This window comes from Pagrus pagrus (genome assembly GCF_965226575.1).
Source record: "Pagrus pagrus genome assembly, chromosome: 17".
In the NCBI taxonomy this organism is placed as follows: domain Eukaryota; kingdom Metazoa; phylum Chordata; class Actinopteri; order Spariformes; family Sparidae; genus Pagrus; species Pagrus pagrus.
The window spans coordinates 3,862,746-3,878,898 of record NC_140201.1 but is presented as its reverse complement, the minus strand read 5'-3'; the positions used below and the strand labels follow the sequence as shown (position 1 = coordinate 3,878,898).

Sequence of the window (16,153 nt, the reverse complement as noted above, 5' to 3'; positions counted from 1 at the left end):
TGGCGCTTTTATCAACACAAATGGCTTTTTGGCTTGACTGCCTTAAGTTGTTGCATGAACAAGCCCCAACAGCAGTATGCCCCGACACGCGTGGACTGCGAGGGCCCGTACATCACTGCTCGCAGTTTTAATTCTCCCCGTGTCTGCGTGGGTTTTCTCCGGGTGCTCCGGTTTTTTAACAAATTGAAAAAATATGCAGCTCATTCAGGGCAGATCTGATTCCAGCTGCTTGTAAAAGCCCCCATATCATCTGAATGCCCCATTACAGCACATTCCCTCCCATCAGGTGAGATTATTTCCTCTGGTTATAAAACTCATCCCTCAGTTCGAAGGGAGACATTTCTTTGAAGACATTAAGACAATAATAGGAAAATGACCCTGTTTGTGTGTGTTTAGTTCGCAGATGAACGTCAGTGACTCGTCAAGTGATGAAGCCTCGGCTTCTACAAGTGACGACTTTGTTGACGAGACGGTCTACTGCACTCGAGAACTGAGATCACACTGCTGCTGGAAGATCAGAGCACAGTAAGGTGAGATGTCTTCCTATTTAAGAGACGAATTGGAATGAGTAAAATATCATCAGATCTCCTGCAGAGAATATTAGATGGTCTTTTGAATCATTTACCAAAAAGTGGCTCAATTCAGCCGATTTACTGTTAAACACAGTTTAACCACAAAACCAGAGTGTGACCTGTGGAGGAGCTTCACTTGACACGTGCTTCTCTTAAACATAATTTGTGTAAAATTGAGGACTCTCTAAAATTTTGACGGGATGCTATATTTTGCCATGAATTTCTATTTTTCTGTATCTTTACCATCATGGTTAATGCATAAAATTGGGCAATTATTCATGTATGGTTCATTCATGAGGGTGATTTATAACTTTTAAAAGGTACCAGCATGAATGCAAGTCTTACCATCAAGTGTCCCTCACTTGAACTCAAAGACAGGGTTACTCAGACCCAATCTCTGACTAGAAGCTATTTTGATCTGTTTTTTGTTTTTAATCACCATAGTTATGTGAAAAAAGAAGGAAGTGAAGGAATTCAGTGGAAAAGCTTCTCTCTGCGAGGGTAAAATAACATTAAACTTGATCCAGCTCGGTCCTTCACTCAGTCGTCTTCATCAAATCAAGATGAGAACGTTATTGTTGTTGCTTCTCTTCTGTCACGTTTCATCACCAGGTAAGATCACATTTTAAATCTTTAAACTGTTTAAACTTCACAGTCCACTCGACTCTTTTGCTCAAAGTTTAGTTTCACTTCCAGTGGAGTAACAAGAAACTATTTTGTGTGGGCCAGTGCAGAATGATGTGGGCCATCTTTATCCAGAACAAAAAAGGACTTATAAGAACTTACAAGTATCAAAAAGGACAAAGAGAGACAATTTAACTCAAGGATATCGTTCTGATGTGTTTGAGTTCATTATTATTTCACACACTTGTTGCTTTTCCCAAACTAGTTGTGGGCACAGATCCATCCGGCCTTCTCTCTCTGGTCGCAGCTCTTGATTTCATTTTTCAACATCAGCTGTTCTGTTAGCTTCATAACTTGTTTAAATCACACTCTGAATTGTCTCTAAACCGAGCATGGCTCTCTTTTAGTCTCTCAATTAGGTCAATGCACTCAGACACTGATAATGTTGGGCTTTGTAAACCCTGTGTCAAAATGGTTCAACTTAAGTAATTCCCCAAATGTGAGGAGTAAAAATCTAAACTGTTTTGTTTGTATTTGTTGGAGCAGGGACTGAGCCTCAACCTTTGTTTGACCGCTGCTTTCAACACACTCTGCAAACACTTAAATAATATATATTACATCAAGTAACGTCAGTATTTTGCTCACTGCTCCAGATTTGGAGCTCCAGTGTGTGTCCACGTAGGGAGATGTGTGGTGATGATGAGTGTGTATTCATACTGAATGGAGGCTGTTTGTCCAGCACAGTACATTTAAAACTTTTGCATTTTGCTCCTTCGCAGCAAACACACACTTCATATCACATTTTTAATTTTCATTTAGCATCATATTTATGATTAGTGTTATTTATAAGCTCCTTTGTTTGTCCTGCAGTGCTACACTCACTGAAGTATTTCATAACTGCATCAACTGGAATCCCAAACCTCCCAGAACTTGTGGCAACACTAGAAATTGATGAACATCTGATTGGGTCCTGTGACAACAACAAAAGGCTGGAAGTAAAACTGGACATTGTTAAATTATTCCTCACAATGTATCCTGAGCAGTTGGAGTGGTACAGACAATGGTGTTTCCACATTTTGCCAAACTCCCTCAAAGCCTACACTAACCTTTTGATGAGTGTCCTCAACCAACATGGAGGTACAGTATGTAACATGTTATGTTATAACTTTTTACTGTTCTGCATCTTAGTTGTAAAGTGACCCAGGGCCTCAAGATACCAATCCGTTCAAACTCTAACATCATTTTACACATAACCTGAAATAGAGATTCATGTAAAGCAAACCATCATATCAGTTTGACTTCAGTGGTCCAGCCACTACCTGTCATTCATCATGTCAACATTAATCAGCTGCTAGTTAGACTTGTTGCTGAAGCTGTTAAACACAAACTACTGATAATAATCTGATGATTCATGAACGCACACGACTAAAAAAATAGCAGTCACACAATGTACAGTGTTTTTAAGATCATCTTTCCACTGAATACCTCTTTATATACTTTCATTCCTGTCAACCATCTATTATAATTGTATACATTGTGACCTCGTTGATCTGCTCTGTACATGTGACATCTATTGCACGTCTGTCCGTCCTGGGAGAGGGATCCCTCCTCTGTGGCTCTTCCTGAGGTTTCTTCCGCATTTTTTTCCCCTGTTAGAAGGGCTTATTTTTGCAGCGGGGCAAGTTTTTCCTCACTCGAATCGAGGGTCGAAGGACAGAGGGTATCGTCTCTGTATAGATTGTAAAGCCCTCTGAGGCAAACTGTGATTTGTGAATTTGGGCAATACAAATAAAATTTGATTTGATTTGATTTGAATGTTTCATCTGTGAATCAGTGTTAATTACAGTCTCTGTCTCTGTCTCAGGTGTCCATGTTTTACAGATGGTGGGAGGCTGTGAGTGGGATGATGAGACTGAAGAGGTCAAAGGTTTCTCTCAGTTGGGTTATGATGGAGAGGACCTCTTGGCATTGGATCTGGATACATTGACATGGATCGCTCTGAGACCTGAGGCTGACATCGTCAAACCGATATGGGATGCTGATGAAGATTCAATCAAAGAATATAAGTCTGCTTTGACTCAAGTATTTCCAGAGTTGCTGAAGACGTATGTGAAATATGGGAGGAGCTTTCTGCTGAGAACAGGTAGAATCACCTGACCTGATGTAGTTTATTAGACACAATGATCTTCATATAGGCTGCTCAGACTGAACTGTCATTGTATTATTAATCCGACCTGTCTGACATCACCTTTTTTTGTAGTGGTTACATTTGTTTCAGTCCTGAACAATCACAGACATCTTTGGGTGACATTACTCACCTTCAAAGCTCAGACTGTGACGCCACAGTTAGTTTAAGGAAAGTGATTTTACAGTTTCAGTGTTTCGAAATAGAAATATTTCCCCTGAACATTGACACTGTGATTGACGACCTTACTGTGAATCATAAGAACAGACAGACATTGTTCTTCTCTGACTGTAGTGAGTGTCTTTAGTGGTGGTGTAGCTCCCTCCTCTGTCTGTATACAGATCATGTGGAGGTTGTGTAGCAGATGTGTTGTTATGTACTCTCCAGAGCTTCCCTCAGTGTCTCTCCTCCAGAAGACTCCCTCCTCTCCAGTCAGCTGCCTCGCTACAGGTTTCTACCCTCGCAGAACTGCACTCTTCTGGAGGAAAGATGGAGAGGAGCTTCATGAGGAGGTGGACCACGGAGAGATCCTCCCCAACCACGATGGAACCTTCCAGATGAGTGTTGACCTGAACCTTTCATCAGTCACACCTGAAGACTGGACGAGGTACGACTGTGTGTTTCAGCTCTCTGGTGCGAAGGAGGACATCATCACCAAACTGGAGAAAGATCGGATCAGGACCAACTGGGGTAAGAGTGAGATCAGAGGGTGCTGAAGGGGAGTGCATGGGAATTCATGTTGAAAAAAACAAAAACAGTAAAAATAAACTATTATTGTATTCAACAGTGAAGCCCAGTGACATGACCGTCCTCGTCACTGCTGCAGTGGTTGTTCTTGCTCTCATTCTCATCGGTGCTGCTGGATTCATCATTTACAAAAAGAAGAAAGGTGAGACAGAAAAAGGAAAGATTTCACTACTTTGATTTCAGTATTTGAGTTGATTTTTTTTATCATCAGAGAAAGTAAATACAGTCAGCACTAAACAGACTGAGATACCCAGATACCCAGTTTGAGTGAGTAGAAGAGAGGAATAAAATGACTAAAGATAATCTGGCATTTACAACTGTGACTGAAATGATTTGTCTTTTGTTTTGATTTCAGCCATTAGCCCTCCATCTTGTAAGTAAAACTTACTTTGGTTCTATTTCAGCTGATCTGACTCACACTTGATGTTTTAGATTAAAAAATGTTTCACATTATTGTGCAGATCAACCTTTTCAACACTGTTTCCTGTATTTATTGTTTATAAAAGTTCAATATGGGATGTTTGTTTCTGACCTGCAGCTCCTGACAACAGCACAGAACTCTCTGAGCAGCTGAATCCAGAGACCTGAATGACAAACACACTCAGTGACTCTCCTGGTGACACTTTATTTAGCTTTGCAGAACTAAAGATAGTAAAAGTTGACCTCTTGCACTATAAGTACATTTATATAAAAAAAGCTGATTGAAAAGGTGGGACTGTTCTATGTTCTATGACTGTGATTGGTTGTTTTGTTAATTGTTGTTTTCTGTTGAATTCACACTCAAAACAATCAGGACAGCGTATGACCAGACTTTAGTTACAAACTATTCTAACTTCACAACTTGTACATTGATCAGTTTATAGAAAACGTGTATAGTAATTGTGTAGTAAGACACTTAGTGGTGCTGACGTTTAAGTCGCAACTGTGATGTCGTCTGTTTATAGTCTAACATTAGCTTTTTACTAATAGAGATTTAATTTAATCACAAAAGTTGTGTTCATCTGTGAAGATTATCTTGACAAACAAAACATGTAAGAATCATAAACTTGTGTTTGACACAATAATATTTTTGGAAATATTCCAAAATTCAATTAAAAAGACTCATAGACTTCTTGTGGAGGGAACCAGGTCGATGCTAACTTCGGGGTTAGCCTCCAAAAACATGTTATTGCTGCACCACTCTATAGATGGAGAATATGGAGCTTGGTCTCTGGAGTCATGCTATGCAGGGTGGAAGTGAAGTCTGAACAAGTGAGTCTTGAGTCTTTTGCAGAAGATAGCGAGTGACTCTGTTGTCCTGATATTGGTCAGGAGTTTGTTTCATCACTGAGGCACCAGAACAGAGAAGAGTCGTGACTTCGCTGAGCGACCTTTGTTTGCTCTCAGCAATGGTGGTACCAGCCGGCCAGCTGATGTAGTGAAGTGCTCGCGCTGGGGCGTGTGGTCTGACCAGCGCTTGGAGGTAGATGGGTGCAGTTCCGTTGAAGGCCTTGAAGGCCAGTACCATCGTCTTCAATCAGATGCGGGCTGAAACAGGAAGCCAGTGGAGGTCACGGAGGAGGGGGGTCACATGCAGCATTCTGGATATGCTGCAACGGCTTAGTCGCAGAGGCTGGGAGTCCAGCCAAGAGTGAGTTGCAGTAGTCCAGGCGGGAGATGACCAGCGCTTGGACCAGGAGTTGTGTTGCGTCCTTTGTGAGGAAAGACTGGATCCTGCAGATGTTGTAGAGGGCAAATCTGCATGATCGGGCCACAGCAGTGATGTTGGGGGTGCAGGATAGTCTGTCGTTGAGGATTACACCCAGGTTCCTCGCAGTCGATGAAGGCGATACTGTGACGTCCTCGACAGTGACTGACAGGTCCATGCCAGGGCAGTCTTTCCCGGGGATGAAGAGGAGTTCAGTCTTATGAAGGTTGAGCTTGAGATGATGGGCAGTTGTCCAAGCGGAGATGTCTGCCAGACATTCCGAGATACACGTTGCAACGTGGGTGTCGGAGGATGGGGGAAAAGAGAGGAACAGTTGCGTGTCGTCTGCATAACAGTGGTAAGAGAATCCATGTGATGTGATTGCAGAGCCTAGTGATCTAGTGTTTAGTGAAAACAGAAGTGGTCCTAGTACTGAGCCTTGAGGGACACCAGTTTCCAGAACACAGGGTTTGGACAAGGAGCCATTGCATATGACCTGAGAGGTGCGATTTGTCAGGTATGATGTGAACCAGGTTAGAGCAGAGTCAGCAATGCCAAGTTCAGCCAGAGTGGAGAGGAAGATTTGGTGGTTGACTGTGTCAAACACAGAAGATAAGTCGAGGAGAATGAGGACAGATGATTGGGACGAGGCTTTGGCGGCACGGAGGAACTCAGTCACTGTGAGGAGGGCCGTCTCAGTGGAGTGAGCAGTCCTGAAGCCTGACTGATTGGGGTCAAATATAGGAGGACAGTTGGTTGTAGACTGCACGTTCCAGGGTTTTAGAGAGGAATGAAAGAAGAGATACAGGTCTGTAGTTTTGGATGTCAGCTGAGTCTAGGGTGGGTTTCTTTAGGAGTGGCTTGACTGTACCTGTCTTGAAAGGAGCTGGAATAAAGCCTGAAGTGAGGGAGGAGTTGATCAGGGTGGTGAGGAATGGCAAGATGTTGTGTGAGATGTCTTGGAGAAGAGAGGAGGGAGATGTATATCCACAAATTTACAACTATGAACTTATGAGACTAAACATGTAAATTCCTTTACATTGATGAACATGAATGAATGTTAAAATCAAATGTGTTGTTCTTTCTTTTTGTGCTGATGTTTATCTTTTCAATAAAATCCTCACATTTTAAAAAGTTTGGTCCACATGCTCATTTTTGACGACACTTCAATATATTACCTGAACATTCAGTATTCTCACAGAGGATTTGAATGAGGAGATTGATATCAATGTTAACTCTGAGCAGAGTTAGCTTCCAGACAAGGTTAGCTTAGCTTAGCATGGACACTGAAGTTAGAGATTAAACAGCGAGCCAGTATCTCTGTTAAAGGAGCCTTCTGACAACTAAAAAGCTGACTGACTGATGTCCTGTAACGCTTCACCTCTGAGGAGGTCAGAAGATACGTTTAGAAAGAAAGAGAAACAAACTGAGACTGAGAGACTCAGAGTGAGATACATGTTGAAACATGTTTACTCACAGTAGTGATTTGAGCTGACGGTTAACACAAATTAAATGTACAAGCAACATACAACAATAATAGAAATCACTTAAATACAGGGGTACCCTGAGACAAAGTGATTAAATGTTACTATATAATACTCTAAATAATCAATATAACCTGTTTCTGTGTGATTCCTGACTGACTGAACATCTACATGGTAATTGCACTATAATTCTATAAAAAGAGTCCTTCTGACCTGTTGATAACTGGCTTATTGAAGAAAAACATGTGGAGTGTACTGATGTTGCTGGTGTAACACTTGTGCCCAGTCGAATGAGGTCAAGCAGTTTAACACTAATACAAACAGCTGATGTGGGACTGACAGAGGTCGTCATCTGATCTGGATCACATACTCAGTCTGTGTGAGAGGTTAAACGACCCACCATGTTGACGACGGGTACCCCAGACAGCTCCAGGATCAGCACACTGGACAGCAGTCATGAGAGTCTGCCATGTTGAAACACCTCAGCTGTACATATATGTAAAAAAAGAAAACCAAAGATCAGGTTGTGATTTTATAATACCGATGATGAAATCAAAACTCAAATCTATAGATTTTATAGAGCACTTAAGTTGTCTCAACATGACTTTTAGAAATATGCCTGCTTTATTTTATCGTAAGAATTAAAATTATTGTAATCAATGTTGATTAATATTGTTCCTTTACATGTGTTTGTCCCTTAATTAAGATAATATAATTGAGATATTCAGTATTTCACAGTCATTACATACAATATTTAAATATTGAGTTCATTGACAGTAATCATTATCATTTTTTTATTTAAAAGTTAGTAAACGGTGAGATGTAGTCAGACTGTTCATTATTATGCAGAATTACACAGTATATCTGTATAAACAAATGAACTGTGTAATCTCTACTGAAGGTCACATATTATAATAAAATTTGAAAAATGTTTTTACACCACTTAACCACCACAATCATCCTCATTCAGAAAGTCATAGATATTGACCAAGTAATGAAGTGATGTCACTGGTAAGGGCAATATCCCAGACTCCCTTACAAATCGTGTGATTTTAAGAGTTGTTGCATCATGAGGAGAAACTTAATCAACTTGGTGAAACGGTTACGGCACATTTTAAATCCTTGGTGCCTTCTTGTAAATTCAGCATTAAGTACAACACATTAAGATGTTCTTTTCCTTGTAAAAAGTGTCATCATCGCTGTAAAAGCCTGTTACTTGTTTGGAGAAAGAGGAAAGCGGAGAAAGTCGCCGGACTCCCTTTAAAAAAGCTCAGTTTTGAAACATGTTGCGTTGGGAGAAACTGTATACATTTTGTGAAACTCTGTATACAACACTTTCTTGAATATTTGAATCTACTTGTTCATTCAGCAAATGTTAAACATGAACATGTTTCTTTCTTTGTGTAAAAAACGTGTATCCGTTTTTTTTAATGAGCACTGGTAACTCAAGACGAATCCAGAACACATGATGAGCCAACAGTGACAATGGGCTCAGCTACACCAATAAGACACGTTAGAAATTTTTCACAGGCTTGTCGGACATGTATTCATTATTTTACTGTAACATATTGCACAATAATATCTACATGTAATGCAACAGTATGACAGGTTTGATGATAACACACAGGCTTCTTGGACTTTTATTGCTCAAAGTGTTCAATTCAAAGAGGTGTTGTGGTGCTTCGACTCCAGTCATAAAGGGCTGCTGTATCTTTACAAGCCACCAGATGTCAATATGCTGCAGCGTTTGAAGCCCAAAAGCTCCATAAGGCTTCATCCACCTCTCTCTAGTTCAGACTCAACTGAATTAGTGACTGTACAGAATGTATTGGGGTGGGGAGGTGGGTGAATCTACCGTCTCATCTGATAAGAAAGCGAGACCATCCAGCATTACTAATGTTTTTCTTTGGACCCTCCCCCAATATCTCAAAACAGTGTATTTATGACAAGAATGACAACATGGTGAAACTACAGCAGCTCTATTTTTGAATAAACAGCTGTTAAATAAATGATTATTAAAGGCCCCAGATGTGCAAACAGCAGCTTTGTTATACGACCTATTCATTCCACACAGGACACCAAAGAGGAACAATTAGATATGAGTCGGATCAAGTGATGTTGAAGGCTGATATGTTTGAAATCCAGTGTTTGTCATTATCAAAATATTAAATGATGTTGATGGTCAGAAACCCAGAGTGTGACCTGTGGAGGAGCTTCACTTGACACAAGCTTCTCTCTCAAATATTGACAGGATGATATTTTTCTCTTTTGAATTTCTATTTTTCTGTATCTTTATCATCATGGTTAATGTGTAAAATTAGACCTAATTCACTTTTAAAAGATACCAGCATGAATGCAAGTCTTACCATCAAGTGTCCCTCACTTGAACTCAAGGACAGACTTAGATAAAACAAAGTCTTCAGTCAGAGTCAATCTCTGACTCGAAGCTTTTTTGATCTGTTTTTTGTTGTTGTTGTTGTTTAAATCACCATTGTTTTAAAAAAGAAGGAAGTGAGGGAGTTCACTAGAAAAGCTGATGACACTGTTAACACTTTACTTTATGTGAGGGGTGTTGATGAGGACTGGGTCACTTGTAGGCGGTCCGGACTATTTTTCTTCTCATGACAGAAACTCCCTCACTTCCCTCTGCGAGGACAAACAACAGTAATCAGCTGATCCAGCTCGGTCCTTCACTAACTCGTCTTCATAAAATCAAGATGAGAACGTTATTGTTGTTGCTTCTCTTCTGTCACGTTTCATCACCAGGTAAGATCACATTTTAAATCTTTAAGCTGTTTAAACTTCACAGTCCACTCGACTCTTTTGCTCAAAGTTTAGTTTCACTTTCAGTGGAGTAACAAGAAACTGTACTTCAGGTGGGTCAGTGCAGAATGATGTGGGCCATCTTTATCCAGAACAAAAAAGGACTTATAAAAACTTAGACAAACTGCGACAATTTAACTTTGCAACATTCTGCATCACGAAGACAATAAGAGCAAAACATTGTCTGTACAACATGATACAATCAAAAGAGCTCAGTCTAAAAAGGCTGTACACCACAAAAACCTCTGTTACATCTTAATTCAGCCTAAAACATGTTTGCACCGACAGAAAGAGCAGCACATCGTCTCTACAGCGCACGGCACTGTTCATTAACCACTTTATTGCACAAAGTGATGAAGACAAAACCAACCAGCAGAGAAGTTGTTAACATGCTGCAGGACATAGCATACATCAGACAGAAAGCACACATGTAACATATCCCTTTGCATTCATTACAGTTACTGTAGCTTCAGTATTGATCAGCTCAGCTGTTTACACAAATGAGCAGTAAAATGAAATCAAAGAATGAAAACAGCCAGCAGAGCAATGTTTGAATCAACCACATACTGTACAATGAACTCTGGTTGAAATGTAATGAGCAACTCATTTCAAATAAACAATGTAGCCTATTAACAGCAGGCCTACGTGGCTAATACACACTACTTCAGGTGAAATCCCTTCAGGAGCAAATATGAAGCATCGAACAGGCCTAGCTTTGTTGTTTTCATGGCCTACAAATATGGTTGACACCTTCCAAGCAGAAAGTAAAGTTCACCCCCCACAGGGGCCCGACCACCACCGGCCCAAGGGTGGGGTGGTATAATGTTCATCTGTGTTTACAGTAGGATGGCTCTCTTTTAGTCCCTCAATTAGGTCAATGCACTCAGACACTGATAATGTTGGGCTTTGTAAACCCTGTGTGTCAAAATGGTTCAACTGAAATAATTCCCCAAATGTGACGAGTAAAAATCTAAACTGTTTTGTTTGTATTTGTTGGAGCAGGGACTGAGCCTCAACCTTTGTTTGACCGCTGCTTTCAACACACTCTGCAAACACTTCTAATATTACATCGAGTAATATGGTATCGAGTACCCTGCGTGTCTGCTGCTGCTGCCTGTCATGAAACTGTGTATATTGTTCACTGTATGAAAGACTGTGCTAACATGCTGAGAGACACCTTTGATGCTGCAGAGTCCCAAATTCAGTCTGTGAGAGTTTCAGTGGACATTCACGGCTCGAGGAGAAGATTGTTTGAGAATCACATGCACACCTCCCTGTTTCCTGACACAACAGAGGCGCCGTCAAAACTAGAGATGGGTCAAGTCACCTTGATTTTTCATTTTTGACAGTGCAGGGAAATACCTCCAAATTTGGCTGTGAAGGTGGTTCATCAATTGCAGGTAACTCGGCAGGTAAACCTGCATCAGGCTCTGGCTCAGGGGAGCAAACGGCCGGTCTAACCATCTCCTGAGTGATTTAGACTGAAGAACTGGGCTGGGTGGACTCGGTCGATGGAGGCAGTGGCGTGTTTTCTTCCTCAACTCTTGCTTTTTTAAAATAACTCATTAAAGAACTTTGGTTAGCCATTGTTGTGGCAGTAAAGTTACATCGACTGAAATCCATCCATTTTGATCAAACTTGGCTGGGTGGCCCATTACTGGCTACACACCTGCTTCAACTTGATCAGACTGTTTTCATCATATTTCTGAGTGTGTATTCATACTGAATGGAGGCTGTTTGTCCTGCACATTACATTTAAAACTTTAGCATTTTGCTCCTTCCCAGCAAACACACACTTCATATCACATTTATATTTTCACTTAGTATCATATTTATGATTAGTGTTATTTATAAGCTCCTTTGTTTGTCCTGCAGTGCTACACTCACTGAAGTTTTTCATAACTGCATCAACTGGAATCCCAAACCTCCCAGAACTTGTGGCAACACTAGAAGTTGATGAACATCTGGTGGGGTCCTGTGACAGCAACAAAAGGATGGAAGTAAAACTGGACATTGCTAAATCATTCTGCACAGAGAATCCTCAGCAGTTGGAGTGGTACAGACAACAGTGTTACCACTTTTTGCCAAACTCCATCAAAGCCTACGTTTACATTATGAAGCGTCTCCTCAACCAACATGGAGGTACAGTATGTAACATGTTACAGCCTGTTGAACTTTTTACTGTTCTGCATCTTAGTTGTAAAGTGACCCAGGGCCTCAAGATACCAATCAGTTCAAACTCTAACATCATTTTACACATAACCTGAAATAGAGATTCATGTCAAGCAAACCATCATATCAGTTTGTCTTCAGTGGTCCAGCCACTACCTGTCATTCATCATGTCAACATTAATCAGCTGCTAGTTAGACTTGTTGCTGAAGCTGTTAAACACAAACTACTGATAATAATCTGATGATTCATGAATGCACACAACTAAAAAAATAGTAATCGTCACACAATGTACAATGTTTTTGTAGAAAGATCATCTTTCCACTGAATGTTTCATCTGTGCATCAGTGTTAATTACAGTCTCTGTCTCTGTCTCAGGTGTCCATGTTTTACAGCTGGCGGGAGGCTGTGAGTGGGATGATGAGACTGGAGAGGACAAAGGTTTCCTTCAGTTTGGTTATGATGGAGAAGACCTTATGGAATTGGATCTGAATACAACTACATGGATCGGTTTTACACCTGAGGCTGTCCCCGCCAAACTATTATTGGACGCCAATAAAGAATTAGGAAAAGAATGTAAGACTGTTTTGACTCAGATTTTTCCTGAGCAGCTGAAGAAGGCTGTGGACTATGGGAGGAGCTTTCTGCTGATAACAGGTAGAATCACCTGACCTTATGTAGTTTATTAGACACAGTGATCTTCATATAGGCTGCTCAGACTGAACTGTCATTGTGTTATTAATCCAACCTGTCTGACATCACCTTTTTTGAAGTGGTTACATTTGTTTTAGTCCTGACCAATCACAGACATCTTTGGGTGACATTACTCACCATCAAAGCTCAGACTGTGATGCCACAGTTAGTTTAAGGAAAGTGTTTTTACAGTTTCAGTGTTTCAAAATAGAAATATTTATTTCTTTTACCTTGTTTCTTTTCCTCTCTCTCTCCTCTTTAATATCTCTCTCTTTACTCTCCAGAGCTTCCCTCAGTGTCTCTCCTCCAGAAGACTCCCTCCTCTCCAGTCAGCTGCCACGCTACAGGTTTCAATCCTCACAGAGCCTCACTCTTCTGGAGGAAAGATGGAGAGGAGCTTCATGAGGAGGTGGACCACGGAGAGATCCTCCCCAACCACGATGGAACCTTCCAGATGAGTGTCGACCTGAACCTTTCATCAGTCACACCTGAAGACTGGACGAGGTACGACTGTGTGTTTCAGCTCTCTGGTGTGAAGGAGGACATCATCACCAAACTCGAGAAAGATCGGATCAGGACCAACTGGGGTAAGAGTGAGATCAGAGGGTGCTGAAGGGGAGTGCATGGGAATTCATGTTGAAAAAAACAAAAACAGTAATAATAAACTATTATTGTATTCAACAGTGAAGCCCAGTGACATGACCGTCCTCGTCACTGCTGCAGTGGTTGTTGTTGCTCTCATTCTCATCGGTGCTGCTGGATTAATCTTTTACAAAAAGAAGAAAGGTCAGAGAGAAAAAGGAAAGATTTCACTACTTTGATTTCAGTCTTTGAGTTGATTGTTTTTAGTCAGGTTTCAAAATTAAAACAAGCATCAGAGAAAGTAAATACAGTCGGCACTAAACAGACTGAGTATAAACAGATACTCAGTTTGAGTGAGTAGAAGAGAGGAATAAAGTGACTAAAGATAATCAGGCATTTACAACTGTGACTGAAATGATTTGTCTTTTGTTTTGATTTCAGCCATTAGCCCTCCATCTTGTAAATAAAACTTACTTTGGTTTTATTTCAGCTGATCTGACTCACACTTCATGTTTTAGATTAACAAATGTTTCACATTATTGTGCAGATTAACCTTTTCAACACTGTTTCCTGTATTTATTGTTTATTAAAGTTCAATATGGGATGTTTGTTTCTGACCTGCAGCTCCTGACCACAGCGCAGAGCTCTCTGAGCAGCTGAATCCAGAGACCTGAATGACAAACACACTCAGTGACTCTCCTGGTGTCACTTTATTTAGCTTTGCAGAACTAAAGACAGTAAAAGATGGCTTCTTGCACTATAAGTACAGTTATATAAAAAGACTGATTGAAAAGGTGGGACTGTTCTATGTTCTATGACTCTGATTGGTTGTTTTATTAATTGTTGTTTTTCTGTCGAATTCATACTCAAAACAATCAGGACAGCGTATGACCAGACTTTAGTAACAAACAAAACATGTTAGAATCATAAACTTGTGTTTGTCACAGAGACTCGCTGATATTCCAAAATTAAATTCAAAATCCCATAGGCTTCTTGTGGAGGGAACCAGGTCGACGCTAACTTTACGGTTAGCCTCCAAAAATATGTTATTGCTGCACCACCCTATAGATGGAGAATAAGAGTTTGGTCTCTGGACTGGATGCTATGCAAGGTCGAGGTGAAGTCTGAACAAGTGAGTCTTGAGTCTTTTGCGGAAGATAGCGAGTGACTCTGCTGTCCTGATATTGGTCAGGAGTTCGTTTCACCACTGAGGCGCCAGAACAGAGAAGAGTTGTGACTTCGCTGAGCGACCTTTGTTTGCTCTCAGCAATGGCGGTACCAGCCGGCCAGCTGATGTAGTGGAGCAAAGTGCTGGGGCTGCGGTGCGTGGTCTGACCAGTGTTTAGAGGTAGATGGGTGCAGTTCCGTTGACGGCCTTGAAGGCCAGTACCATCGTCTTGAATTGGATGTGGGCTGCAACAGGAAGCCAGTGGAGGTCACGGAGGAGGGGAGTCACATGGGAGAATTTGGGTAGATTGAAAACAAGGCGTGCTGCAGCGTTCTGGATATGCTGCAACAGTTTAGTCGCAGAGGCTGGGAGTCCAGCCAAGAGTGAGTTGCAGTAGTCCAGGTGGGAAATGAACAGCACTTGGACCAGGAGTTGCGTTACGTCCTTTGTGAGGAAAGACCGGATCCTGCAGATGTTGTAGATGGAATCCATGAGATGTGATTGCAAAACCTAGTGATCTAGTGTAAAGTGAAAACAGAAGTGGTCCTAGTACTGAGCCTTGAGGGACACCAGTTTCCAGGGAGCAGGGTTTGGACAAGGAGCCATTGCATATGACCTGAAAGGTGCGATTTGTCAGGTGTGATGTGAACCAGGTTAGAGCAGAGTCAGCGATGCCAAGTTCAGCCAAAGTGGAGAGGAGGATTTGGTGGTTAACTGTGTCAAATGCAGAAGATAGGTCAAGGAGAATGAGGACAGATGAGTGGGACGTGACTCTGGCGGCACGGAGGGACTCGGTCACTGTGAGGAGGGCCGTCTCAGTGGAGTGAGCAGTCCTGAACCCTGACTGATTGGGATCAAGGAGGTCGTTTTGTTAAAGATAGGAGGACAGTTGGTCGTAGACTGCACGTTCCAGGGTTTTAGAGAGGAATGAAAGAAGAGATACAGGTCTGTAGTTTCGGATGTCAGCTGAGTCTAGGGTGGGTTTCTTTAGGAGTGGCTTTACTGTAGTTGTCTTGAAAGGAGCTGGAACAAAGCCTGACGTGAGGGAGGAGTTGATCAGAGTGGTGAGGAATGGCAAGATGTCATGTGAGATGTCTTGGAGAAGAGAGGAGGGAGATGTATATCCACAAATTTATGACTATGAACTTATGAGACTAAACATGTAAATTCCTTAACATTGATGAACATGAATGAATGTTAAACTCAAATGTGTTGTTCTTTCTTTTTGTGCTGATGTTTGTCTTTTCAATAAAATCCTCACATTTTAAAAAGTTTGGTCCACATGCTCATTTGTGATGACACTTCAATATATTACCTGAACATTCAGTATTCTCACACAGGATTTGAATGAGGAGATTGATATCAATGTTAACTCTGAGCAGAGTTAGCCCCCAGACATGGTTAGCTTAGCTTAGCAT

At 41.2% G+C, this 16,153-nt stretch overlaps 2 protein-coding genes across 2 annotated transcripts; both read left to right on the top strand.

The window, feature by feature from the left end:
• The first annotated feature begins 273 nt into the window (after positions 1-273).
• On the top strand, positions 274-4,749 carry LOC311273326 (major histocompatibility complex class I-related gene protein-like). Its single transcript, XM_084380329.1, has 8 exons — positions 274-530; positions 1,017-1,184; positions 2,067-2,333; positions 3,061-3,339; positions 3,769-4,071; positions 4,169-4,270; positions 4,484-4,501; positions 4,667-4,749. The coding sequence occupies exons 2-8, from the start codon at positions 1,136-1,138 to the stop codon at positions 4,714-4,716; spliced, it is 1,068 nt and encodes a 355-aa protein (XP_084236455.1). The 5' UTR covers positions 274-530; positions 1,017-1,135; the 3' UTR covers positions 4,717-4,749.
• A 5,171-nt stretch (positions 4,750-9,920) lies between these two features.
• Positions 9,921-14,034, top strand: LOC311273293 (major histocompatibility complex class I-related gene protein-like; the record flags this gene model as incomplete). The annotated part of the gene is made up of 7 exons (XM_084380273.1): positions 9,921-10,065; positions 11,998-12,264; positions 12,671-12,949; positions 13,084-13,139; positions 13,275-13,572; positions 13,670-13,771; positions 14,009-14,034. 7 exons carry the CDS (start codon positions 9,921-9,923, stop codon positions 14,032-14,034), a joined length of 1,173 nt encoding a protein of 390 aa, XP_084236399.1.
• Between the last annotated feature and the right edge of the window lie 2,119 nt (positions 14,035-16,153).

Bases quoted from the DNA above. Each gene is read 5' to 3' on its own strand.
- LOC311273326 (XM_084380329.1), top strand. From the start codon at position 1,136: ATGAGAACGTTATTGTTGTTGCTTCTCTTCTGTCACGTTTCATCACCA. The intron at 3,340-3,768 runs GTAGAATCACCT...TGTACTCTCCAG, and splicing joins GAGCTTTCTGCTGAGAACAG to AGCTTCCCTCAGTGTCTCTC. The intron at 4,072-4,168 runs GTAAGAGTGAGA...TGTATTCAACAG, and splicing joins TCGGATCAGGACCAACTGGG to TGAAGCCCAGTGACATGACC.